At 44.5% G+C, this 26,675-nt stretch overlaps 2 protein-coding genes across 11 annotated transcripts in view; one reads left to right on the top strand and one right to left on the bottom strand.

Annotated features, from left to right (window-relative positions):
- Window positions 1-26,238, top strand: part of AKT3 (AKT serine/threonine kinase 3) — a 328,499-nt gene extending 302,261 nt beyond the window's left edge. For all 5 annotated transcript variants that reach the window (XM_070501391.1, XM_044762924.2, XM_044762927.2 and 2 more), the window contains 2 exons: window positions 13,749-13,851; window positions 20,768-26,238. In XM_070501391.1, coding sequence (XP_070357492.1) covers window positions 13,749-13,851; window positions 20,768-20,853 — 189 coding nt within the window. In that variant the 3' untranslated portion in view covers window positions 20,854-26,238. The remainder of the gene's footprint in view (window positions 1-13,748; window positions 13,852-20,767) is intronic.
- Window positions 25,865-26,675, bottom strand: part of SDCCAG8 (SHH signaling and ciliogenesis regulator SDCCAG8) — a 223,690-nt gene continuing 222,879 nt past the window's right edge. For all 6 annotated transcript variants that reach the window (XR_011499352.1, XR_011499357.1, XR_011499355.1 and 3 more), the window contains one exon: window positions 25,865-26,201. Coding sequence is in view for 3 of the 6 variants with exons in the window: in XM_014847801.3 (XP_014703287.3) it covers window positions 26,172-26,201 (30 nt within the window). In the remaining 3 variants the exon portion in view is untranslated. The remainder of the gene's footprint in view (window positions 26,202-26,675) is intronic.

Below are 26,675 nucleotides of genomic sequence, written 5' to 3'. Positions count from 1 at the left end.
TGACGTTGACTAGAAGGGAGCAGAAATGCTGCCCGGAGCAAATGGCCAATGTGTCTGTAAATGCTTGGTGGGGACGCTGGCGGCGTTTCTGCCTGGAGGCTCTGCTTTCTTTGCTGCAGGACTCTGCCTTCTTAGGGTGAGAAGAATGTGTGCGGCCCTTGTCAGAAGCTTGAGCAGAATGTCTTACGTTGGGAGAAGAGAGGGAACTGGAGAGAAACCTAACTAGGGGCAAGTAAGGAGGCGCCAGATGGTGCTTGAGGCCATCTGAGGTTGAAGGTTTCAGAGCCCGTCCTTGTGCCGACTGCCAAAGCTTTGCTCTTGGTAAGGAAAAGAAATGATATAAAATGGTGAAGTATTCAGGGAAGGCTGATTTGAAATCTTTGGCTCTTTTTGAGTTCAATCTTATACTTACTACATTTGTACTTATTTTCCAGAGATTTCCTTCAGAAAAGAAGAGAGAACTTGCTTTTGAGAGCGATTTAGGTACTCGGTAGGTTATTTCGGTCCGTCGGTTGATACCATTTCAGTGGCGTGGCCGCTGCTGAAATGGGTAGTATTCTCTGTGTGAGTGCAAGGGACAGAGGGCCGGAGTGAAGCCTGCCTGTGCTGAAAGGGCCGGAGGGAATCTTCCAGACCTCAGTGTACAGGCTTTCACTCCGTTCACTAAACTGGGCGCCTTTTGAAGATTCATCTCCATCTCTGTCCCAGATTCCAAACGGGAGCTCTGAGTATTTGTTATTTGTCTACATGTTTACTTTTTCAAATGCTCTTCATTCTTTTCTTCAGTTAACTTGTTTTCTTCCTGAGGTATATGCACCCTTTCCAGTGTCTGCGTCAGTGGGTGTTGGTCTGTTCGCGGTTGGGCAGCCATCACCACCGTCTAATGCCAGAACATTCATCTCGTCATTCCTTCTTGAAGATCCAGGTTTCCTTCTGGTATCATTCCCCTTTCACCTAAAGCGTTTCCGTGATTGTTTCTCGTAGTGCAGATTGGGTGACAAGGCATTTTTCTTTTATCTGCTGGTGTCTTTGCTTTGCCTTCATTCTTGAAGGACATTTGCAGGGAATATAACATTGAGCTGGTAGTTTAGTGAGCGCTTGTCCAGTTCTCGGTTCCCCGGTGAATTAGGCGTTAGTCCCACTGGCTGCTTTGGGGATGCTTGGGCGGCGCCGGCTCTGGAAGGTGGCCCCGGCGGGCCCAGGAGAAGCGGGCTCGGCGCCACGCCGTCCTCCTCCGGGCCCCCTGTGGCTTTCCCGCTGTGGGCCTCGGGGTTTGGAGGCCTGCGACCCAGGTCCCTGCGTGTGCGGCATGCATGTCTACACCATCAGGGTCACAGATGCTGAGAAGCGGCCTGGGCTCCCGGGTCCTCTGCGCTTCGCCCGTGCCGCGTCTTCCCTGCCCGCCTCCCTGCCCTGCGGACGCCGCCTGGCACTAGACGCGAAGACGCGGCCTCGGGCGACTGGTGGCCAGTCCCGGGGGAGTGGGTTCCGATCCGGGGGAGTGGGTTCCGATCCGGGGGAGTGGGTTCCGATCCGGCGCGCGCGCTGGGGCCGTTCTGCTGCTCTGCTTGGACCCTGGCGGACAGATTTTGGTTTTTAGCCTTTTGATATAATGTGTAGAGGTGAGGTTTTCCTTGTATTTATTCTACTTGGAATTCCCTGAACTTTTTGAATCTTTCACTAACTTTGGAAAATGTTTAGATTTCTTGAAATATATTTTCTGTGCTATTGTCTGTCTCTCTTTTTGTAATTCCAATTACATGTTAGACCTTTTGATATTGTCCCACAGATCTTTGAAGTTGTGTTCATTGTTTCTATTTTTTTCCTGTGCTCTTCAGATTGGTTACCGTCTATTGATAAATCTTCAAGTTTACTGACTCGTGTAATCTTTAATCTGCTGTGAGCCCATACGGTGAATTTCTAATTGCAAATATTGTACTTTTTCATTTTAGGTTTTCCATTTGATTCACTTTTTTTTTTAAGTTTCTGTTTTTCTGATTAGATTTCCTCTCTATTCCTTATGTGTTTTACTTAACATCCTTGAGCATGTTATAAACCTCATTTAAAATCGCGTCCGCTGATTCCAGCCGCAGGCGCGGTCAGCGCAGTCTCCACTGGCGTCCTTTTCCAGTGCACGGCCGTCTTCTCTTGTTGCTGTTTCTATCGAGTCATTCTGGAATATATCCTGGACTTTATGATGAGTGCTAGTGGGGCCTCTGAATTCTGTTAGATTGCAACAAAAAACACTGATTTTTTTCTCAGTAGGCAATTTGTCATGGCTGAACTCAAGCTGCAGACTGCCTCCTCTCCAGGTGGGCGGCAGTTAAAATTTCAGGCGGTTCCTTAGCCTCCGCAGCGGGCCCTGGTCTCTGTGTGCACGCCTGTTCAGGAGCCCGCTGGGGATTCGGGCAGACTTCATGTTTAGGATTTGGGGTCTCCTCTAGGTCTCTGTTTTGTGGGATTCCCCCCTCACGTTAAAGCCGCTTTGCCTACCCCACACTCAGTCCTGTGGTTCTTCATGGCAGTTAGGACGAGAGGTTTCTAATCCAAGTTTCACCCTGCGTGGTATAGAGTGGGGCCCACCTTCAGGCTAAAAGCAAAACTTAATATTTGTTCTTAATTATACATTATTGCATGCCAAATATAAATCTTTTTTTTTTTTTCTGGTGACACAGTAATGTTTTCTATTCATGCAAAGAAGTATCCCGTAGGTTCCCATTTGTGCAACTTTCTGACGAGCTGGTGCAAGTGGAAGAGCTTGTTTGAACACTGAGTTACCAGTGAGTGTTGTGGTTAGTTCAGTACATACCAACAAGGTAAGTCAAGGCTGTTCCCTTCCCCACATGTCCCAGTTCTCAGTAACAGACTCAGATTGTGTTAGGAAATGTGTAATTTCCGTTGCCTTTTGGTGTCAGTAGGCATCGGTAGCTGAAAGACAAAGAACCTCCTATGAAGATTTTCCAGTGTTTATTCGCAAACATCTACCGTTCATCTGCTTTTATCACGTGTTAGACTGAGGGCTGGGAGTGCAGAGATAAGTAAGACCAGCTCCCTGCCTGGGTTGCTCCTGTGGAAGAGAGGAGACAGATAAAGGGGCACAGTATTTGCATTTCTGTGTGATGAGTGGTGTGTTCGGAGGTGGTGGGAGAGTCTCGAAGGATTCCTAATCCAGGCTTCAAGAATGCAGAGCCCCTATGAAGCGTGCACTCAGGGACGGACTCAAAGGATTGGAATTTTGTTCATATTATGGTGCTTTTGGATAACTTTGACTAGGATGAAAATTTGGGGCCTCAGTTTTTTCATTTTAAAATGAGGGGATTGGATTAGATCTATAAGATTCTTCTCAGTGCAGATATTTTATAATTAAAAATGCATTGAAAAGAAGAGATACTCAAAACCCACTTCTTCGTTGTTCCTAGGGAATAGAGTACTTCAGGCCATTGAAAGTCCCGTTTAACTGGGCTTCGCAGGTAGCGTTGCTCATTTCTTCGCCTTTTACAATTCTGCTCCTTAGCTGTCCAGTGTCCACCTACAAGGGGACGCCTCGATGTACACTGACTTAGGAAAGACGCGCGTGTGTTTAGAACCTGTGCCCTCTCTCCAGTCTTGTACCCTTTTTTGGAGCCGGAGCCTTCAAAACTTAGCTCCCAACTTCTGACTCCTTCATTGAAGGCCAGTTAGTTTCCAAAGATCAATTAGCCAACACGTGCTTGGGCGTCGACCATGGACCGGGAACGCCCAGCAAACGCAGCCTCTCTCTGCCCTCAAAGTGAGCCTCACCTTTTCCTCCTCAGCTTTTAAAGTCCCTTCTCGCCTTTGTTCTCACCAAAAGTTCATCCCCAGACCCGGGCGCTCTCTCGTCCCTGGGTTTTCCTAGGGTTGGTCTGGTGTGACGATAAGAGAGTAGCTGTCATTGCAGGAAGTTGGGCAGAAGAAGACAGGTTCTTGGTCATCTTCATAGAAATATAATATGAATTTCTCTGTAAAATATTATAAATGTTAGTTGGGAGCTTTATTATTATTTTCGTTTTTACTTTTGTATTTTAGGTTTAATAGACTGACGTTACTGCATGGGAGCCTACGTTATATAGTTTTGTGTTTGCTTTTGTTGTTTGTCTGTTTAGCTCTCAGGTTTTCTCCAACTTAGATGCAGCCTTTCATAACAAAACTGGCTTATAAGTTGGAAATTGCCTGTCGTACATCATTTCTCCCCAATTTACATACTCATTTAACTTTTGCTCGTGTTCTCGAACATTTCTAATCTGAAATAGAGCTTAGTGACTGCCACAGCTGCTGATGCTGAACAGCGCCTGGGAAGTCAGCTGGAGGAGGGGTAAAGGATGAACTGTTTCCGCAGGTTCTTAGTGGCAGCCTGAGGTTTCTAAGGCTTGCTGCTTGCCCAGAATCACTACCAGAGGAGCAAAGTCTTTTTACTGCTGTCCTTTGCCTTTCAGAAAGGCCCCCTGTGTTTCACCCGTGAGAGTCCATTTGCCTTTATAAGCAGCGTTTCTCCAAGTATAACTGAAATCTTCAAGAAATGTGATGTACCCGTGGATATTTGTAAATAGCATCACCTGTCCATAGACCTACAGTGAGAGGAATGAGTGCCCGCAAAGTTCTTTTTAAATGAGATGACATATCAAAAAAAAAAAAAAAAAAAAAGGAGTTCAAATTTCTGGGGCTTACTTTTAAAGCAGTGCAAATCATGCATAATGTGTGTTAAAAAGCCCCTCTAAATTCCAGTACCAGAAGCAGATGCGCTAATCAAACATTTAATGTTTGTTACATCTAAAATATTTCTTTTGCTGGGCTCAGTTTGTGTTGTAAGAGTTGTATGTTAGTGTGATCTATACCTTGGATCTCTTGGTGCATTATAGGATCGAGGTGAACATTATGAAGGCGAATTACTACCATGTGGTTTTGCAAAAATGAATATAGTTATTTGAGTTTCTGGTCATCTGTCAAGAAAGGTTAATTGGTTTGGTAAAACTCAGCAGATAATATAATTAAATAATGTTTTGCCATAGATCTGTTAGTTTTGTTAGAAATAAATCCTCTTTCCGTATTTCTACTTTTTCAAAACATATGTATATTGGAATACACACACACAAAGCATGAGATCAGTTTTTCAGGAGAACCAGAGATTAAATAAACCAGAATCCCTACCTGAGCCTAGCTACTCTCTTGAGTTATTTCAAAGAGGTGGAGTTATAGCACCAGGTTATTATCTGTGGCAAATCTAAGCATCTAATAGTGTTGACAGTTTCTACTGCCAATATCCATATTCCCAGTATTTTTTATCCATGTATGCCACAACAGACTGGTGGAGATAAGAACACTAATTAAGGTGGCAATTATGGTTCCATAATCGCTTTCTGTGTCAGCTTTCCCTGAAAGTTGTAAGCCGTGCCATCTATTTCTAGGGAACGCATGCTGAAAACAGAGAAAAGAGTATAGAGGCCTTGTGGTAGCCATTGTCTTTGTTGCTGAGGAAGGTCAGGGGAGACTGGCCTTCAAAGACTGTGGTGTTCATGCAGCCCTGCTGTCACTCCAGCCGTACCAGGAGTGGTGAACACGACTCATTCCAACAAGTTTAGGAAAAGTTTTTCTCTCTTTGTTCTTGCTCTTACACTATAAAGAAACACACAAATATTTACTGTTAGGAATTTTAGATAGCAAATGGTACAGTAATTTCGGTGTGGAAAGGGTTTAGAAGACTGCAGCTCTGCTGCTGCTATATGGACGTGAGGTTGCACAGGTAAATCCAACTCTAAGAGTTTGCTTGTCGGTAAACTGAAGCAATGTCTGGAACCCAGCACCTTGATCTTCCTGTTCAGGGCATTGGGAACTACATTTTCTGAAAACAAGTTAGCTTTCAAAGAAAGATCTGTTCCAAGTTTAATGCATGTGTTGGGAAAATATGTTAAGTTTGCAGTTAATGACACTGAGATCACCCATTGAGTTGACCTATGAAAGTGGCCGAGATGCACAGCTGAGTGCGTCTGACTTGAGCAGGACTTTGGCACTCCCGTGTGAGTTAGCGTGGCACCAGTTGACGCAGGTGTTTTGAGAGATGTTTCTAGAGAGAATAAAAGAAGAAAGTAAGATGATATTGGCTTAAACTCAAAATAGAAAATTACCGTGTTAGTCTGATGGGGCTACCATGACAAAATACCACAGACTGAGTGACTCAGAAACCGAATCTTATTTTCTCACAGTTCTGGTGGCTCGGAGTCCAGCTCGAGCTGCTGGCGGGGCTGATTTCTGAGGCCGCTCTCCTTGGCTCACAGATGGCTGCCTTCGTGCCTTGTCTTCACATGGCCTTTCCTCTGCCTGCGTGCATGCCCCTGGGGTCCCTTTGTGTGTCCAAATGTCCTCCCTTTAGAAGGACACCATTCAGGTTGGATTAAGACCTGCGCGAACACCTCGTTCACCTTTAAAGAGGTCATCACCTCTTTAAGTCAGTCACAAAGGGGTTAGGACTTCAACATATGAATTAGGGGGTGGGGGGCACAATTTAGTCCCTAACAATAAAATATTTAAAATTTGTTCCATTGTTGTTTAAAGTGAGTATATGTTCTGGAAATTTGTAGTGCAATCCGAGGTCCGGGCCTCCCTGGTGGTTCCTGTGGGCAATGCCTCTGTTGAGCACTGTAGAGGCTTTTCCAAGTCCTCTGCAGTGCACGTCCCCATGTACAGAGTTGGGGTTTTTGCTTCCCTGGATAGGTGTTTATGTTTCACTGTGTTGTCTTCTGCTTCTGTGTGTGAGAGGGAGTGGGGAGGAAATAATGTCCCCGAGCATGAATATCTTGACTTTGAGTAATGTCTGGAGAAGCAGTCAAAGGCAAATGCAATTTTCATGCAAAGCCTTCATATTGTAAGTGCTATGCTAGAAAGAGCTCGGGATCAGGAGACCTAGCTTTTCGCTGCTTCAGTTGCTATTTGTATCATCTTTAGCAAGTCATTTTACCAAGTTTAGCTTCTGTTTCCTTTTCTTTAAAATGATAGGTGAAATGCCCTCTGACATCCCATGTCAGCTTCAGATTGAATGATGTATTCATTTATTCAGCAAATATTACTGCCTGCTACTATGTGGCCAGCAGTGTTTTAGCAATTGGAGATACAGCATTAGTGCAAAACGAAGTCGTAGATGAGACAAGTATAAAACAAATAGCAAGATGTAGATTTAATCTCAATCATATAAGTAATCACATTAAATGTAAGGGATCTAAACACCACAATTAAAAGACAGAGATTGTCAGACTAGATAAAAAGCATGAACCATTTATATGCTGCCTACAGGAAGGCCACTTTAAATGTAAAATACAAGTAGATAAATATAAAAGGATAATTGACATGCCATGCTCACACTAATCAAAAGAAAACTAGAGTGGCTTTATTAATATCATATTAAGTAGATTTTAAAGCACGTTATATTACTGGAGATAAGGAGGATCATTTCATAATAATAAAGGGATCAGTTCATTAAGAGGACATAACAGTCCTAATCATTTATGCTTGAAATAATAAAACTTAAAATACAAAAAGCAAAAACAAATAGAACTGCAAGAAGAAAATAGACAAATATACAATTATAGTTGGACAGTTCAATACCTATCTTCAAATAATTGATAGAAGAATTAGAGAAAAAATCATTAAGGTTGTAGAAAACTTAATCTAATTGACAGTTGTAACACCACCCAACAACGGAAGAACACTCGTCCTTTTCAAGATCACACAGAACATTTACCATGATGTACCATATTTGGGCAAAACGACTCTATAAATTTAAAAGGATCCAAATAATTTAAAGCATGTTTTCTTTGGACTGGCCAAATGACTAGCGGTTAAGTTCCCACGTTCCACTTCGGTGGTCCAGGGTTCACCGGTTCGGATCCCAGGTGCGGACATGGCACCGCTTGGCAAGCCATGCTGTGGCAGGCGTCCCACATATAAAGTAGAGGAAGATGGGCATGGATGTTAGCTCAGGGCCAGTCTTCCTCAGCAAAAAGAGGAGAATTGGCAGCAGTTAGCTCAGGGCTAATCTTCCTCAAAAAAAAATGAAAGCATGTTCTCTTTGAATGAAAGAGGGTGAAATTAGAAATCAAAACAGAAAGACATATAGAAAATCCCTATGTATTTAGAAATTACATACAATTTTAAATAATCCATGGTCAAAGAAGAAATCAAAAGGAAAACTAGAATGTATTTTGAATTGAGTAAAAATGAAAACAAGACATGTTTTGCTGTGTGATAGAGCTAAAGCAGTAATTCAGGGGGAATTTATAATACCAAATGACTATATGCAAGAAGAAGAAAGGTTTAGACCTTTACGTCAGTGACCTGATCTGCCATCTTAAGAAACAGAAAAAACCCCAACAAGTTAAACCCAATGTAAACAGAAGAAAAGCAATAATAAAGATTGGGGCAGCAGTCATTGAAATAAAAAACAAAAATAATAGAGAAAATTGATGAAAGGAGAAGCTGGTTTTTTTGAGAAAATTAATAAAATTGATAAATTTCTAAGCAAACAACAGAAAAGCAAGAAGACAAGTTATTAATATCATAAATGAGAGAGGTGACTTTGCTCTAAATTTTATGGGTATTAAATAGATGATAAGGAAAGGAAATATTACAAAAAACTTTGTTGATAAATTTTTTCTTTTGAGGAAGATCAGCCCTGAGCTAACATCTGGTGCCAATCCTCCTCTTTTTGCTGAGGAAGACTGGCCCTGAGCTAACATCCGTGCCCATCTTCCTCCACTTTATATGTGGGACGCCTACCACAGCATGGTTTGCCAAGCAGTACCATGTTCGCACCCGGGATCTGACCTGGTGAAACCCGGGCCACCGAAGCGGAACGTGCACACTTAACCGCTGTGCCACCTGGCCAGCCCCAAATTCAACAATTTTGCTGAAATGGACAGATTTCTTGAAAGACACAAATTACCAACAAGAAATAGACATCATGAATAGCCTTGTATGCATTAAAGAAATTATGTTCATAGTTAAAATCCTTCTCACAAAGATGACTCCAGACCCATATGGCTTTACCAGTGAATTCTACCAAATACTTAAATAAGGAGTAGTACCAATTCTATACAAATTCTTCCAGAAAATTGAAGATGAGGGAATATTTCCCAATTCATTCTATGAGGCCAGCTTAATCTGATACCAAAAGCAGGCAAAGATAGTACAAGAAAAGAAAACTATAGGCAGATTTCCTTAATGAAAACATATATAAAAATACTTAACATAATTTTAGGAAATCAAATCCAACACTTGATTAAAAAAACAGCACATCATTACCAAGTGGTATTTATGCCAAGAATACAAGGTTGGTGTAACGTTCAAAAATCAGTATAATTTACTGTATTAACAGACTAGGAAAGAGATACACATGAGTATCTCAGTGGATGCAGAAAAGCATTCAAGAAAATCCAACATCCATATCTGATTTAAACAAAAAGCAAACAAACAAAAATACTGTCACTAACTAGGATAGGAAACTTCTTCAACCTGATAAAGCACATCCAGGGAAAACTTATGGCCAGTACCTTGATGGAGAAAGACTGAATGGTCTCACAATGCACAAATGTTCAGTCTGTTCAGCACTGTACTGGAGGGTCTGGCCAGTGTGGGAAGACAAGAAAAAGAAAGAAAATGCATACATGTTGGAAAGGAAAAAGTAAATCTGTCTTTATTCATGGACAACATGATTACCTATGTAGAAAATCAGATAAAATCTACAAAAAAGCTGCAAGAGTTTAACCCATGGGTTGCTTGATACAAGATAAATATACAAAAGATTGCAGGATCCAAAAACAACTGTAATTTTATGCAGCAGCAACAGACAATCCAAAATGAAAATTAATAAAAATCTCATTTATTATAGCAGCAGAAATGTGAAGTACTTTTTACAAAAGATGTGAAAGACCTTTATACTGAAAACTAAAAAAAGATGGTAGAGAGACATTGAAGACAACCTAAAGCGATGGCGAGACGTGCTGTGTTCATGATTTAGAAGACTCAATATTTTTAAGATGTCAGTTCTCTCAAAATTGGTCTATAAATTCAACACAACTCTAATCAAGAACCTAGCACACTGTTTTGTACAAATTGTGAGGTTGGTTCTAAAATTCGTGTGGAATGCAAAGGACTTAGAGTAGCCAAAATAACTCTGACAATAAACAAAGTTGGAGGACCTACGCTGTCTGGCTTCAAAGCTTATGATTAAGTCACAATAATCAAGTCAGTTTGTTATGGACAGATAATGTCTTTATTTGTCCATGAAGATGGTTGAAGAGATCAATGCAACCCGATAGAGAATCTGGAAATAGACCCACATGTATATGGTTAATTGACTTTCAGTAAAGGTGCAAAGATAGTTCAGTTCAACAAATTGTACTGAAACAAATGGACATCTGTATTTTGTTAAAAAAAGAATTGCAGCGTATAGAAAATTTACTGAAAATGGATCATAGTCCTAAATGTAAAGCCATCTAGAAGAAAACATAGGAGGAAATCTTCGTGGTATAGGTTATGCAAAGATTTCTTAGATAAGGCAGAAGCATGATCCGTAAAGAAAAATTGATAAATCGGACTCTGTCAAACTTAAGAATGTTCTTGAAAAGACACTGTTAAGAGAATGAAAGGAAAAGCCACAAACTGGAAGAATATTTGCATATTACAAATCTGATAAGGGACATAAATACAGAGTATATAAAGAACCCTAAATATAATGACAAGAAAAAAATGGGCAAATATTTAAACAGACACTTCACCAAAGAAGAAATAAACTTGTGGAAAAGATCATTATTCATTAGGGAAATATAAATTAAAACATAGTGAAATACCACCACATATTAGAACGTCTAATATTGAAAAGACCAAACTAATGTTGGCAACACTGTGGAACAAGTAGAACTCTTATACACTGCTGGGAGTAATGTCAAATGATGCCACTACATTAGGGAATAGTCTGGCAGGTTCTTAAGCAATTAAATGTACATCTACCGTGTGACCCAGCCATTCCACTCCTTGGTATTTGTCAAAATAAGTCAGATCTTATGTCTGTACAAAGACTTGGACATAAAGATGCCTAACAGCTTTATTTGTCATAGCCCCAAACTGGAAGCCACTCACATGTCCATCGACGAGTGGATAAACTGTAGTACATCTGTGTGATGGAATATTCCCCAACACTAAAGTGGATGAGATATTGATACAGGCGGTGACATGGATGGATATCAAAATAATCATGCTAAATGAAAGAGACCAGAGAAAGAATACGTACTGTATGATTCCGATTACATAAAGGTCTAGACAATATGAACAAATCAATTGTGGCAGAAAGCATGTCAGCCGCTGACTGCAGGAGGATAGGCAAGAGGACAGGATTACACAGGGTCAAGAGAAAGCGTTTGCAAGTGATGGATGTGTTCACCATTGTGACTGGTGACCGTTTCATGTGTTTATACATGTGTCAAAACTTATCAAATTGAACACTCGTAATATGTGCAGTTTATTATGTGTCAATCATACCTCAGTAAAACTGTTTTTTAGGAGTCCTTGCCCTCGTGGAACTTATGTTGTATTGGGGAGGAGGCATGATGGTGACGACAGTACACAAATATATTTTGCACGCATTTGTGTAGGTGTGGGTATATATCAGCTGTTGGAAGGTCTTCTGAGGAAAATACAGCAGGGTGAGGATGGAGAGTGACGAGCAGAGCACCTGTTTGAGAGAGGAGGGCAGGCCAGTCTTCTGTATGTTGTGACATTTGAACGGAGACTAGCTTAAGCTGTCCTGTAATCTTTTGAACACTTTTTAAAGATCTGCTTCAGTTTTTTCAAGTTTCCAGTGACCACTCTTTCCCTCAGCTGAAAGGATGGAGCTCCCCGCTAACTTGAAGGCAGATTTAAGTTTGCCATCAGAAGAACCCAGATGGGAAGGGTGGGCAGAAGTACTCCGCAGGCCTGATAGAAGCCCGTTTGTGCTAAAAGAAGTTTTGTGGTTAATTTTTGATTGGAAGGATGAAGATCTATTTTTTGAACATTTGTAGAATGGTGAGTCAGAAGGAAAGTTACAACTAGCATCCCAGTCTCCAGTTGCCTGCCAGGCAGAGGCAGTTACCGTACCCTCAGTATCTAAAAGAACCAGGAATTCACCCGTCTCTGCACCTTTGGTGTTCTTGTGCGCGTGTGTATGATGCTGGTGAAGAGAATGCACCGTGTCTGATGGAAGACAGGGTTTCCATCAGTGCAGGGAGCAGCGTGCTTGTGCCAGTCACCCTCAAAGCAGCTCGAAAGAAGCATGGCCTGGCTCCTCGGCCGGTTCCCCCACTGGGGAGGAGCTTGTTCCTGCGGGATGAGGGTGCTGTGGGAGGAGGCCTGTTGCTCTGCAGTGACAGTTACCAGCCAATGACGGGCGCCTGCGTCTGCGTGGTCTCCAAGAGCACTTGCTCAGTGGAGACCTTAGCATAGCTGTGTCCTGGATGTCCGGAGAAAGAATGGCAGAAGAACAGAGACAAAATGCTTCGTAACGTGCTGTAAACTGAAAGACAGTCCTTTATTTTGAAAACGTGCTTTTAATTCTCCTCATCTCCTGGTTTTTTAAAACGCTGTCTAGAGAATAATTTAAAGATTTTTTCCATATTACTTAACGTAAATTTGGTGACAGTAAGAATAGGAAAATGCATTGATGTGAGGGCAATTGTGTATTTCTTTTCTGTAAAATTTTTATAAAACATACTGATTTCTGTCATTCTGTTTCCCATTTTTCTATCCACATGGGAAGTTCCTTCTAAAAGCAGCACCGCCTGTAATGACCCGTGTGCCTCAGAGCGTGCACTCCGACTCCAGGCCCTGGGACTGAGCTTCCTGGGCAACAAGCAGCCTACAGGCTCTGCCTTGAGGAGGGAGCCCTGAGGAGCAGGAACCCTGTCCTGGCTCCGGCTCCCTTGTGGCCGGTGGAGGTCACAGAGGTGGAGGTTCACGCCACTCGGGCTCTGTCACCTTCAGGAACCCCAGACTTGCCCCCACCCCATGTCCACTGCCGATCTGAGGCAAATGAGTCCAGTTCCGTCAATCCTAGTGCAGTTACTCTTAATCTCTTTTGAGTCGTGGTCCTCTTTGAGGAGGTGATGAGAACTCTGAATGAAACATTTACATAAAACGTCAGGGGCTGCCAAGAACCCCTGTTCCAGAACGGGGGCTGGCATTAATGCCCATCTCAAGTAAGCAAAGTTCCACTTCTTTGCCAGCTTCGGAGGCAGCACTCTCCCTGTGACCTAGAGAATAGCTGTATTATCAAGTTACGTTTTCAATAATAACCTGTTCGGCCAGGCACCAGGAAGGCAGATCGAGGAAAGCGGGCAAGGTTGTGCTTTGCCACACGAGGAGGAGCCCACATTTTGTTGCAGTGGTCTACATCCATACAGCTTTGTATGTGCTTTTGTTACTGGGGAAAAATATGAGGACAGACTTTTCAATATCCTCTTCCCACCCTATTCTTTGGTTCTCATTTGTTCTATTTCACATAACCCCTCAAACTTTATTCAGAACAACCAGGTACCTACTATTCTGTGTTTAGACTGTTGATTGGGAAGCCAGCCACCACGTTGACCTTACGCAGTGACTCAGCATGTAATCTCTTGTGCTGTTCATTCCATTATTTGCTAATTTTATTCTAGAAATGAATCTTCCTAAACTAAAATCTGTTAACAGTCCTCTCTTTCTTCTTACAGCTTGTACCTCCATTTAAGCCTCAAGTAACATCTGAGACAGATACCAGATATTTTGATGAAGAATTTACGGCTCAGACTATTACAATAACACCACCTGAAAAATGTGAGTAAATGTAGAAGGCAATTGATAACATACTAATATAATTGAAGAAAATAGTCATTTTTTAATTGGCTATTTTTCAAGATCAAATTCCCTAGTGACTTACTCCATTCCACTTAAGAAGGTAGAGTTACCAGTGTGGAAATAGCTAAAGACAGGTAGCTGAGAGAAATGTTTTTTTGGGTGTGAAAAATTATATGTGGGAAAATTATAACCTAAGAATGATGGGCCAAATTAGAGACTAATGAGGCCTTCCTTCCTGTTCTTCAGTGGATTCTTTGACGTCCGCTGAAAAGATCCCTAAGTGGAGAACCCCCGTGTTCCCAGATGGCTCCTTCACGTGCCACCTTCAGAACTTTGCTAGTTCTGGTCTCCTGCTTACTTAATAGTTTTTAAATTCACTTTGCATTGAATCACTCTCTGTTACTTAGCTTTGTCTTAAGAATAATACCTGGGAAGACATAAGTTAGTTTGCTAGTAATTTTTTGATGATATAAATTAAATTTCATATCTGTTAAAACTATACATTCATGCACGGTTTAAAATCAGCCCACATACACTAGTGTGTGCCCCACACTTTGATAAATACCCTAAATAAGTGGACTTTACTGGAATAAAAGGGTATCAATCATGCTTTGTAAACGTTCCCACATGCTGAGAAAGGTCTGTGTCTGTCGTCATTGGGTTAGGAGTGAGGATAATGCTGAGTTTTGGGCACGCATTTGGAGAGCTAAAAGGTCCCTTCGAGTCACGTGTCTTTTGGCTCACACAACATCAGGTTAGCTTTTCCTCCTCTTCTTTTCCTGTGTATCCTTTCCTTCGTTTCTTCTCCTCTTTCTCCTTGTTCAGAGGCAGAGTAGTTGATAGTGCTGATGCATTGAGTGCCCGTGCAGGGGAAGGTTGAGGTGCGGCACTGGTCCAGCTGTGGTTGTGGTCAACTGATTACAGTATTGGAAGGCACTCAAGGGGTCATTTCGGCTGAGAGTTTAGTCCAGGGCCCATGACCTAACAACAAGGGACTGCGAACACCCTGAAATGAAAAATATAATTATGTATGCATATGTGCACTTTTCTTTCTTTAGACTTGGAAGAAGTTAAGAACCTCTTACCTTTCATTTTCTAAGGGAAGAAATTGACACCCAGGGAGACATTGAGCCTCCCCAAGTCCCGCAGTTAGCGTCAGCCATCACCAGGGGCAGGACTCAGCAGCTGGGCCAGTGCCCAGGTTAAGGTGTGAAATATCAGTGTGTTGAAGTGCTGCCCATGGTATATCACCAGTGGTGGGCGGTGGGCCTCCCTTCTGTCTGTGCGCATTGCTGGGTTCTTAGAATCTCGAAAAGTTGAAGACAGTGCTAGAAAGCCTATAGAGTTGTGGGCAAGCAGCTCAGGATTGTCTGAGCAGAAACCGTGGGCCCAGGCCTTGGCATAGTTTCCCTGGCCTGCGTGGACTGTGGTGATGCCCTTGTCTGAAATGCTGGGCACTGCCAGTGAGCTGTTGGATTGGCCCGTGAGCGCTTTCCACCAAGAGCAGCTGCTGGGCCTCGCGGTTTGCATATAACCGTAACTGTAATCAGACCACCTCGTCTCCCTGCTCCTCCCTCTGAGGACTCCCGCTGTACTCTGAATCCAGGCTCCTCACGCGGCTCACACAACCCTGTCTGGTCGGGGTCCATGCACCTCTCTGACCTCCTCCTGTTCCATCTTCCCCCACTGTCCCGTGACCCAGTCACAGCTTGAACATGCCATCTTCCCTGGGACTTGTGGATCCTATGCTCTCTGCCTAGAGTCTCTTTTCCCAGACCTCCACATGAATGGCTCCTGTCCTTCAGATCTCAGCTGAAATGTCACTTCACCAGAGAGCTTTCTTTCCCCTCCCCGTCTAGAGAGCGGGACCCTGTCGGACCCGGAGCCCTGCCTCTTCCTTCTCTGCACTGACGCCTTGACTTGCTGATGTTCTCCTGGTTAATTCATTTGTTTCTTTGTTCACTGTTCTCCAACTAGGATGCAGTAGCTCTGAGAAGAAGGATTTGGCTTGCCTTATTCGCTGCTAGTCCCAGCTCCCAGCCAGGTGCTAGCCTAGTAGAGATATTCAGTAAACATGTATTAAATGAATGAATAACCAAATTATGATGCGGGCCTGCTAGTTTCCAGGGCAGAAGGAGGCCCAGCTCTTTACAGAGAGTGCTGCTGCCTGTCGGTGCCCAGAACTTTGCCCTGGGCTTGACTTCACAGTGGGCTTCGGCAAGGGAGGGTGCTGACGCATCTCTGTCGTGGTCTCAGCTTCTTTGAGACAGTTTCCTTTGTTAAATAGAACTTTTGGCATTTGTGGACTCTTTTAGGACAACTAAATATGTGATTTTGGAAGGCATAGGAAAAAAAAGATTGGGGGGCTGGCCCCGGGGCCGAGTGGTTAAGTTCACGCGCTCCGCTGCAGCGGCCCAGGGTTTCCCCGGTTTGGATCCTGGGTGCAGACACGGCACTGCTCCTCAGGCCATGCTGAGGCGGCGTCCCACATGCCACAACTAGAAGGACCCACAACTAATAATATACAACTACGTGCTGGGGGGATTTGGGGAGAAAAAAGAAGAAAAAGATTGGCAACAGTTGTTAGCTCAGGTGCCAATCTTAAAAAAAGAAAAGAAATAGGTAGGCTCTGTAAATGCAAAGCCGTGAGTACATATTTTATCTCAGAAAGTTACCAGTACAATACTAGTGTGGAAGAGGGTAGTGGGGTTGCAGAAGCCCCCGACTCAGACCCTGCTGTGTGTCGTGGCTCTGCCACTCACCAGCTCCCAAATCTGGCATGTCTCTGCCCTCCAGAAAGGGGGTGCAGGGCTGGACGGCCTCCGGGGAGCCCATCCCTCTCCCGCTGAGGGACCTGCTCTTGAGCAGAGGCACCTGGAGCTCTACAGGTTGAATAACCCTCTTTTTAATTTTATTAAAGCAGCAGATTAGCCAATCCATAGTATTCTTGGCTCTGTGATCCACTGTGTGAAGGGGAATATAGGCCCCATGCAAGAAGCACTCAGCCAAAAAGTGTGGGCGTGAACGGAGGGGCCTGAGGAAGGACTGACCACAATATGATGTCAGGAAATGTAGGACTAAAAAGACCACGGCAAAGTAGTTTTAAAATCTATTTGATAACAGATAAATTAAAAGCGTTTCAACATCCTTAGCCGTAGTTCTTTTTTCGTGATTGACTTGTATTTCAAAGCCGCAGCTGTCCAGAACCAGACTCTTCAAGATTCACCTGACCTGCCTTATTCCTGACTGCACACTCATGGCGGGTGTCAGGATGAGAATGTCATTACTGGCATTTTATTGCTCAATTTCGAGAACTTCTAAAATGAGGCTGAAATGTTGGAAGGTGTTTTAAGTCACCCAGCGCAGTTTCTAGAATATAATCTGAACCTGGTGTCTCACCTTCTTCATCAAGAATATAAAATGTTGAATGTTATAATAGAATGTTTTTCCTGGCATGTCACATTTTATCACTAACAGCAACTCTGTTCTTGAAAGAATGTATGTCATTTTAGATGGAGATAGCGCTGAGTAAGCTTAGTGACTCAGCATCTTTAAAGGGTCGTAAGTTCATTTCTGGGCTGAGACAGGAAGCCCGTTTATTACAGTAACTTCCGAAGTGGCTATCAGAATCCACCTACAATTGTAGGCTTAGGGAAGTCTGGCTTCTGTGGGCATCAGAAGTGGGGTCTTGCCCTGCCCTGGTACTGTGCCCTGGACGGCCCCAAAGTGTGAGTCCAGCAGCATCATCTGTGCCTGACAGGTTAAACCCCAGTTAGGGTCAGGAGGACACTGGACTTGCCATCTTATTTCCCGATTCAGGGTCTATAGAGAGGAAAATCAGATGCAAGAGCTTGGCAGAGGGGGCTGAGGCACAGGCGGGCACCAGCAGCCTGCCCTGTGTGGCCCAGGGCCCCTGCTGAAGGGCGTGGCCTCCGGGGCTGTGAAGTGTGGCTCTGGGGTCCTTCTAGGGCACAAGGGCAGCGGTTTCAGTGTGATGGTCTCTGGATATCTCCTGGGCTCCCTGAAGAGGCAGAGACAGATGAAAGGAGAATCTGGGGAACCTTGAACTGTGGTTGCATGTCACGTCATCTTCTCTTCTTGCAGCTTTGGGTCGTGTTGCTGGTGAGAAACCACTGCAGCTCCCTGGCTGCTACAGCCCAGGGGCTCCTTCCTCAAAGCCTCAGAGGCACCGTCAGCCGGCCAGGCTGCCCACTTGCCACCTTGCCTTTGTGAAACAGAATGGAGTTATTTTTTAGAACAAATCAGCAGTTAGAAAGGCAGACTGTTCCTTTTCTATAAACAGCTGCAGTAACATGCCAGATTGTTCTCACTGGTGTTAATTAATTGAACAGATTTTGGAATGTGTCGTCTTGCATTATATCCATTAATGGTCCTCTGCCTTCCTCTTACAGAAAAAGAGGATTTCTTTGAGATCTAGTAGCTTTTACTGCCATATCAGTCATTTGTTAAATGTTCTAAGACGATTAGGCAGCTGATGCTGTTGGATCCGGGGACTCAGCTGGAGAATGTAGAGCTGCTCACCTGTTTTCTTCTCTTGGATGGGTGTTGTCCGGTGTTCTTAGCAGAGTGCATGTTCATTACCACCCTTCTTCCCTGTGAACCTCCTTTCGGAGCAGCAACATGTTTATGGACGTTGACCGGCTGTGACGGGCCCTGGCCCAGGCAGCCAGCACCCTGGCAGCCGGCAGCTCCCCTCCCTCTGCGGCCCCTGCCTGCAGGCAGCCCCTGAATCCTGCCCAGCACCCCCAGCTCGCAGCCCCTCCTGGGGCCCTGACCAAATACTTGCCACTCACTGTCTACCGGGTGTGAGAGAATGGGAGGGGGCTGGAGGGAACAAGAGAACCTGCTTTAAAGACTGTCCTGGTGTGGGCCTCACATGGTTATCTGCGAGATTTAGATTTCTTTACCTGCAGAAATGTGGCACTGAAGTGGCAGAATGAAGACTCTCTTTTAATTCTCAGCCAACAGGCAGCCTCATAGCAGTAAATATGCCTCCTCGGGAAGGGAGTCCAGCAGCCCACTGTCAGGGCCTGGTGGCCCGGGCTCCACTCCTTGCCGGCTGCCACGGGGCCTGCTGTGGCCCAGGGACCCAGGGCAGCTTCTGCCCCTCGCTGGCTGAGGCCAGACAAGCACCAGCCTTCCCACACATGCCATCCGGGGCACTCTGCACATTCACTGCACAGAAACACTTAGAAAATAAAGCTGTTAGTGGGGAAAACGGTTTTTTTGAAATGTGATTGGCACAAGTCAGAATCTGAACCTGAACATTTTAGCTGCCTTTTCTCTCGAGAGTTTTGTACTTGGTGACTCAACAAGAGACATGCCTGCGCGGCTCCTGCCGTCTTCAGTAGAGCTGAAAATGCTGTGGAGGGTATTTGATCTAGAAGGCGAATGTGGTTTTCTTGGGAGAACCAATATTTTATAAGAAGAAAGCAGAGATTTCCCTAAATCACAGTCCTCGTGGAAGTGCTCACTGTAGTGAAAAGGGTCTGTGTGCAGAAGGAGTGGGGCCCTCAGAGGGCAGTGACTTCTAGGGAGCAGGGAGCCACAAACGGTTTTTCAAGGATTCATTCCCGCCTAATATAATGCTATTTTCTAGTACATTTGAGGCCACAGATTTTGTTTAGCAACTTGATCCCGTTTTTAGAATCTTCTGTATTAAGAATAGAACACTGAAAAGAAAACCAGTGAGGAAAAAGCAGAAATGTTTGTTACTCTTCAGAGGAATGCAGAGCATCATCCTTGGTTGTGTGACAAGGTCTTTGCCCACGCTACAGCGGGACCTGGCCTGTGTTCTTTCTCCCATTATGTGACATGGAGGCTCCCTGGAGAGGCCGGAAAATTAAAAGAATTGGTCATAGTTCCTCTGTGATTGAGGGAATGGAATCATTTTGCTGGAAGAGAAGAAGGTTGGGTTGAAAGCCTCGCTCACTTACTTCGCTGTAGGACAGACACGGTCCAGCAGAGCCGGGGGATTTCGTGGGGGACCTCCGCCACCGACTGGGAGCCCCGAGGGCGGCAAGGACTTTGCCCAGAGCAGATGCCCAGGGGATAATGTGGACAAGTGACCGGAGATGAGGAGGAGCGCTGTGACAGCAGCGTTTTAGTCGTGAGAACAGCGGTGGGCAGAAGTTGGTGATCATGGGTGATCCTTCAAGTCCAGGAGTGGGGACGCGAGGAGCCGCTGGGACAGGCGCCGCTCGCTCCCTGCCTTCACTAGGCTTCTTGCTGTTTCCTGAGGAGCCGGTACTCAGAGGCTGACGTCTTTCCTGCTTTTTCTTTGTCTTATTCAAATTCAAAGTTTATCATAGGAAAATCGGGAATGGTGAGATAAGGCAGATATTAAATGTAGAATAAATAATGTAAAATCTTAAGCATGTAATCAAGGACTCAGGGGAAATGGAGTAGCATGAAGCTTTATTTTGTGATCACACTAAAGCAGCATGAAGAAAAAACACAAGCGTTTGAAGACAGGTGTTACTGGATTCTGGACAGACACTGGCTGCCTCGGATTCATTGACTTCTGTATTTTGACATGCATAGTTCCATGAAATTAAAGGTTATCGAAGATCATTTGTTCCTTCGTATTTAAAAAAAACTTTGTTTCCTTCAGTGGTGTTTTTTCAGTTTGAGTCTTGAAATGTTAGTGTCTTGAGGGAGATTATTTGACAGTATCATTTCTTCGTAGATCATGTGTTTGAAAATGAGATAATTTTTGAAGTGAGTTTACTTACTATATGTTTTGCTGATGACAAGTTTCTGGGAGCTGTTGCCTCTGTCGATCTTTATGATGTTAGAAGTTAGAACTGTATAGACCAGAGATAACGTTGCAGAAAATAACTGTAAAGTTAACAGAGCTGTTTCCTGCCCGCAGATGACGAGGACGGCATGGACTGCATGGACAACGAGCGGCGGCCGCACTTCCCGCAGTTTTCCTACTCCGCAAGTGGACGGGAATAAGCTTCCTTCATCCTGCTCCTTCACGGCCACCTTAGATTTCCTCCTGAGAGTGACTCCTGCGCGTCACAGCAGGCCTCGCTCCCACAAATAGCAGGAGCACCTTCAGACACCCCGGACCCAGCAGGTCTCCGCCCCTCGCCGCTCCGCCCACACGAACACACAGACGCACACACGCGCCCTTTTGTTTTTGCATGAAATTGTATCTAAGTCTAAGGTCTCATGCTGTTGCTGCTACTGTCTTACTATTATAGCAACTTTAAGAGGTAATTGTACAATCTTCGGAAGTCATGAGCCCACCATCGTTCATTTGTGCACCGATTGTCATCTTTTGATCTTTTAGTTTTTGTTTTCCCTAACGGTGAAGGCTAATGAGATACACTGATTCTAGGTACATTTTTTAACTTTCTAGAAGATGCAGACTAATTAGACTAAGAAGATTTAGTTTATAATTCAGAACAAGCGATTGTGGGAGGGTGGTGGTGTGCATACGCAGAATTGTAGTACAGCACGTCAGATCAGTGCATAAAGAGGGTATGTGTCACTCGGATCTGGCTGGAGTTCATTAGGAAGCATTGAGGGGAGGACTGAACGACTGCGGGCATAGATATGTATGTACATATTTATTTAAATTCCTGTTGGATGCTACAGAGGCAGCTCCGTGCGCCACGTGGACATCCAGATTTCAGGGGCAGTCGTGGGCAAGTGAACGTTGTTCTCCCAAGGAAGAGAGCATATGCGAGCAGGCCAAGGTCACTGCAGGGTCTAGGACGTGATTTGCACCAGAGAGCATTTTTTCCCTGTGCTTGGAAACCTTTTTCCCTTCTTGATATTTATCACCTCTGATGGCTGAAGAATGTAGACAGGTGTAACGATCCTGCTTTTCACCAAATTTGGACACCAAGGTAAACAGGTGTTTGCCTTATTTGTTTTAATTTTTTACTTTCAGTTCTGCGTGAATTAGCTTTTTCTCGGATGTTAAACTTTGAATGTCCTTTTATGATTTTGTTTATATTGCAGTAGTATTTATTTTTTAGTAATGAGAATTGTATGTCATGTTAGCAAATGCAGCTCCAACTTACATAAAATAGACATACTACAGTTTATTTTGACCCATGTGCGAGGAATGTACACACCGATGAGAATCATGCACTTTTTCTCCTATGTAAACAAGTGTGGATGAGGCTCTGGAGCTGTCTGTATTGGTTAGAATGTGGCTCTGGGAGAAGAGATGCTGTCATTAACCCCTTGGTGCTAAAAATGAGCAAATTCCCAACTCTCCATGCCAAGGGGTTAACGAGACAAGTGGATAGTGATGTTCGCTCCGTTGAGAAGTGAACTGTGATGACGGCCTGGCAACGTCATGTAGTGAAGAAAACTGACACCTGAATGAGGATAAGAAGTGAACTCTACTTGGCAAAAAGAACACATCTTGAGTATTTACGAAGTAGGCAGTAGAGGATAAGAACCTGGTGTGTTTATTCTGATCATGGTACATTTATCACTGAATTAAGCCATCAGGGAAAAAAACAAAAAAAGAACACCTCCAGCTTTTCTTTTTCTGTATATACTCATGTCTCCAAATTCTAACATTTCTCACTGAAAGGGGACATGTATGCAAACCTCATTTTTCTCCTTCATTAATGATGACCTTCAGATTAAACCCTTTGGTGCTAGGAGCTGGCATTTTCCAAAGCAGCCTATGAAGCCCAGGAGGCTGGGGGCCCTCTTGCAGCACGCGGGAGGCCATCTGACTCCAGGAGTGATCGTGGAAATGCGTGGTGGTACCTGTCTGACAGCTCCCAAACGGAGGACCGCAGCATGGCGCAGCGTTCGCCTGCGCCGTGACTCCTCGCAGGCTGAGTCCTGCTCATCTGCAGATGTCTTAGCCTCTTGGCGCTGGAAGTACGGATGTAGAGACAGGAGACCACGCGGGGCGGGCGGACCGCTGGGACTGACGGGGGTAAAGGGCATTTTACTAAGGCAGCTAAGACACATTCCAACATAGATTTTATCCTGATTTTTCGTATCTCTACCTGAGTGAAGTTCATCCTTCGTCCTGAGTAAGAAGTTACAGCGAATGGCGGTTCATCCTTTCTTACACAGCTCAGCTTCTTTTTCTCACTTGGATTTTGTTGAATGCTTCACTTTGACACGAAAGTAGACTAGAAGGTATGTTCTGTAAGTTGTCTTGCATACGTTACATAAAAAGAACCAGGTGAGAGAGACTTGGTGAAGGCTGACTGGCCGGAGCTCAGAGCGCTCGTCCTTTAGAGGGAGCGTGTGACACCGCACACCAGGCACATCGGTAGCTTTTTCTTTTCCCCCAAGTATTAAGGTGATTTCCATGACCTTGGCCAAGGATACTTCCTAAAGATTAATGATGGCGTCGGCAGTGCCCCGGGCTGGCCACTCCTCACGGCTGGCTCTCAGTCCCCAGCCAGTGCCCGGGGCTCCGTCACTGATCCCCCAGCCCCACCCGAGGTTCCGTTAGTGTCATGCTCAGTGTTTTCTTGGCTTCGATTTTGAGAATCCCTCACTTTCAGTCCCAGATCTCAATCAGCTGACATGGAGAAAAATAGAAAAAGAGAGATGGATGTAGAAGGAGATTTATAAAACTTCCCCGTGTCTGCCCCTAGCTGTAGTTTTGGACTCTGGCAGATGGACAAGTCTGAACCCTAGGCTCATTCTAGCAGAATGCAGTGCAGACTGCGTGGGCTCCATCTCGTCCTGACTTTCGTGGTTTGCCCTCTTGTCGTGATGCGGCCGTCTTGGAGGAAATTGGCCATTTCTGCTCGGGTTTGTGGCAGGGTTGCGCACAGCTTTGCTTTCCACACTAATTTCATAGCATTATTCCAGTGTTGTTTTCCATGTCCCAGACCTGATTTCTGGCTTCTTAAAGCTGAGTGTTCTTGCAGGGGCCACTTGCTTCTCCTAGAGTACAACAGTAAGGGCCGTCCTTACTAACTGCAGGGTCTCGATATTACACCTCAGTGTACACACTTTGCTGCTACTGTTTGTCCCGTCTACAGTAGAATTTCCTGATCTTGCTCCTGGTAGTGCATTACAGGCAAGCATGAAATGTAAAGTATTTATTTAAATAAAAAGAAAACCTCTAAATTGGTAATTGAATTACCTCCCTGTAGCTTTATAGTTTGTGACACCTCTTGACCTGGCTAGTTCTTTCATTAGATCCGCGCAAGATCTAGTCATCTGGGTAAGGATTTTAAGCAGACGCAACTATGAACCCAAGAAACTGTATTACTATTACCGTTGGTCATACTAAAACTGTTTATTTCCTTAAGTATATGACCCGCAAGGATGTGAAATAACTACAAGAAACTGTTTTGTACACTGTACATCCTTAGTATTTTTACACGCATATGATAGGGATGCACATTATTTTCCTTCGTACAGACAGCTTAAATAAAGCACTATGTCAATCTGCTACTTCTCTGTTTATTGTTGTTGGATGTGGTTCTGTAATCGCAGAAAATTAAATATTGTTCTTTCCTGAAAAAAGATTTTTAATCCCTCCCCCTGGTGTTGACCCGCCCTGTAGAAAACGTGGCAGGAAGACAGGTAAATTCCCTGTGGCTGGAAGCACACACGGGGTTCTTGTGTTGCTTCGGTCACGTGGCGGTCGGCAGTTGCTCAGACTGACGCGGGGCTGCTCCCCAGGGCAGGTGCCGACTCAGCGCTGTGAAGCCAGGGATGGACCAGGTCTCCTCGGGGATTTGTTAAGACCCTAACGATCTTCCCACCAGATGGTTTGGACCCAGGATTCTTCAGGAGTGTAGCTCGTCAGCAATGTCTTCCTGATAATGTGTTGCTCTGCATACTTCCTTTTTGAGAGTGTATTTTCAAAACTTCATGGCAAATTAACCAACTTAGGCATCAGTAATCGATGGGTAGGATGACTGGACTACACTCTGATGGACCCAGAATCATTTTGGTGGGGCCTTTTTCTGATTTTACCTCATAATCCTACTATTGTAGAAACTTGGCTTTCCTCCTGGGATGGGGCCAGACAGAGGAATGGCTCTGGGACCAAAGTTAGGCGTGTCCGTGTATGTCACACACCAAATCTGAGGGCCTCTTACATGCGCCCTCTCTCAAAACCACTGGGGCTGACAGATCCAGGAGGCTACCAGAGAGTGTCCTCTATAATCCTTTCAAGGTGCTATTTTTAGAATATTGTGTAATTTATTTACTGTATTCCTAAAACAGAATTAGGGACAATTAATATATCTTATGTGACAGCCTTTGTGTCTAGCACATGTGATGAAATCAAAAACTTGTGAATCTGAAGTTTTATTCTTTCAGGCTTGAACCTTTTCCATGCTCAGGAGACTCAAGTGGTCTTTGCGTGTGTGTCATGCCACCGCCCCCACAGCCTAGTCCACACCGATCCGGAGAGGCCGTGACGATGACGGCGGAGTGCTGGCAGGAGAACAGCCTGAAGTCAGGGGCCAGTCCAACTGCAGCCTCGCCTTTAGTGTCTCTGTCATCCTCAGAGACAACACAACATTTTCAGTGCCCGGTTTTATTACTTTAAAGCATTTGAGGGCTTAACTGTGTATAGTAGAAATACTATTTTACACTAAAATAGTAACCTGTGTACAGATATTTGATAGAACTCGAAGTACATTTTGTAATTTCACTAAGTATCTTTTTAGGCTCCTCTCAGATCCCTGTGTTGAAGAAGAAGGGGCACCACCGAGCCAGAGCGGCTTTCTCGTCTGTTGTTAAGAGTGGAGAGGAGGGTGCTTGGTGCTTCCTGGGGGCTCCTGATGGTGTCAGATTAGCCGGCTGAGAAGTCAGGGCGTCTACAGGATGTTAATTACAGGCAGATAAAGTTGAAGGATGACATACAGACCGCAAAAAGAGGAAAGACCAGGAATGGCAGGAAAAAGGTTTGGTCCTCAATACCCTTTGGCCTAGTTAAAATATGTGCCTTTTTGGTGTGTTTCGTTCATCACCACGAGGTAAAAAGGAAACATTGCAATTCAAGTCTTTGAAAAGTTCATTTATTGAAATTCATATGTGTAACATAGCATACAAATGAGCAGATTTAAAAACATAATACCCTCAAGCCATTTCTGAAAACACACACCAGGAGGGCCCCTCATCTGTCAGACTTCAGCTCCAGCCGTCCGTCGTGTAGGGACCGCTCGGCAACCAATGTGGCCCCCACGCGGCCACCACCTTCTGGGGGGTGTCCACCAGGGAGGTCGCAGCGCGTGGTGGCGTCTCACATACAAACCAGATGAATGTCAGTATCTCTTTGTAAATCCTTTATTCCACTCTGTTTCATCAGGTCAGCAATCAGACTGTGGCATGCTGGGTAACTGGAAAAAATGATAATAAAAAGTAAGTTTAAATAGATCCTGTTCTTCAATGTGGTTTGTCTTCTCACTGGTTTAGTTACCACTTTTAAGTTTTTGGAGAATAAATTTCTTTTGCTAAAAATGTGGAAATTGTATATGACCAATTGTATGAAAAGTTTGTGTCTCATCTTGACCACAGGTCAAAACCCTCGTCAAATAGGACTACAAGGTGAACTGTTTGGTTTTAATGCTTTAGTCTGAAAGCAGCCTGTGTTCCAGACATTTGTGTGCCCCTTCAATGAGGGAGTCTGACGACAGGACTCAGCCGGAGGGCCCTCTCTTCCCGTCCCGCAGAGGAAACACGATTCCTGCCAGAGCCTGTTTCCTGAGAACAGCTCAGCCGGCAGGAGAGAGGCTAGAGCAAGGGCGGGGGGCAGGCGGCAGGCCACGCGGCACTCGAGCTCCTGCGGAGACAGTGCGAGCCAAAGCCTCCCA

This window comes from Equus asinus, chromosome 30, assembly GCF_041296235.1.
Source record: "Equus asinus isolate D_3611 breed Donkey chromosome 30, EquAss-T2T_v2, whole genome shotgun sequence".
NCBI lineage: Eukaryota > Metazoa > Chordata > Mammalia > Perissodactyla > Equidae > Equus > Equus asinus.
This window is presented reverse-complemented; position numbering and strand designations above follow the sequence as displayed.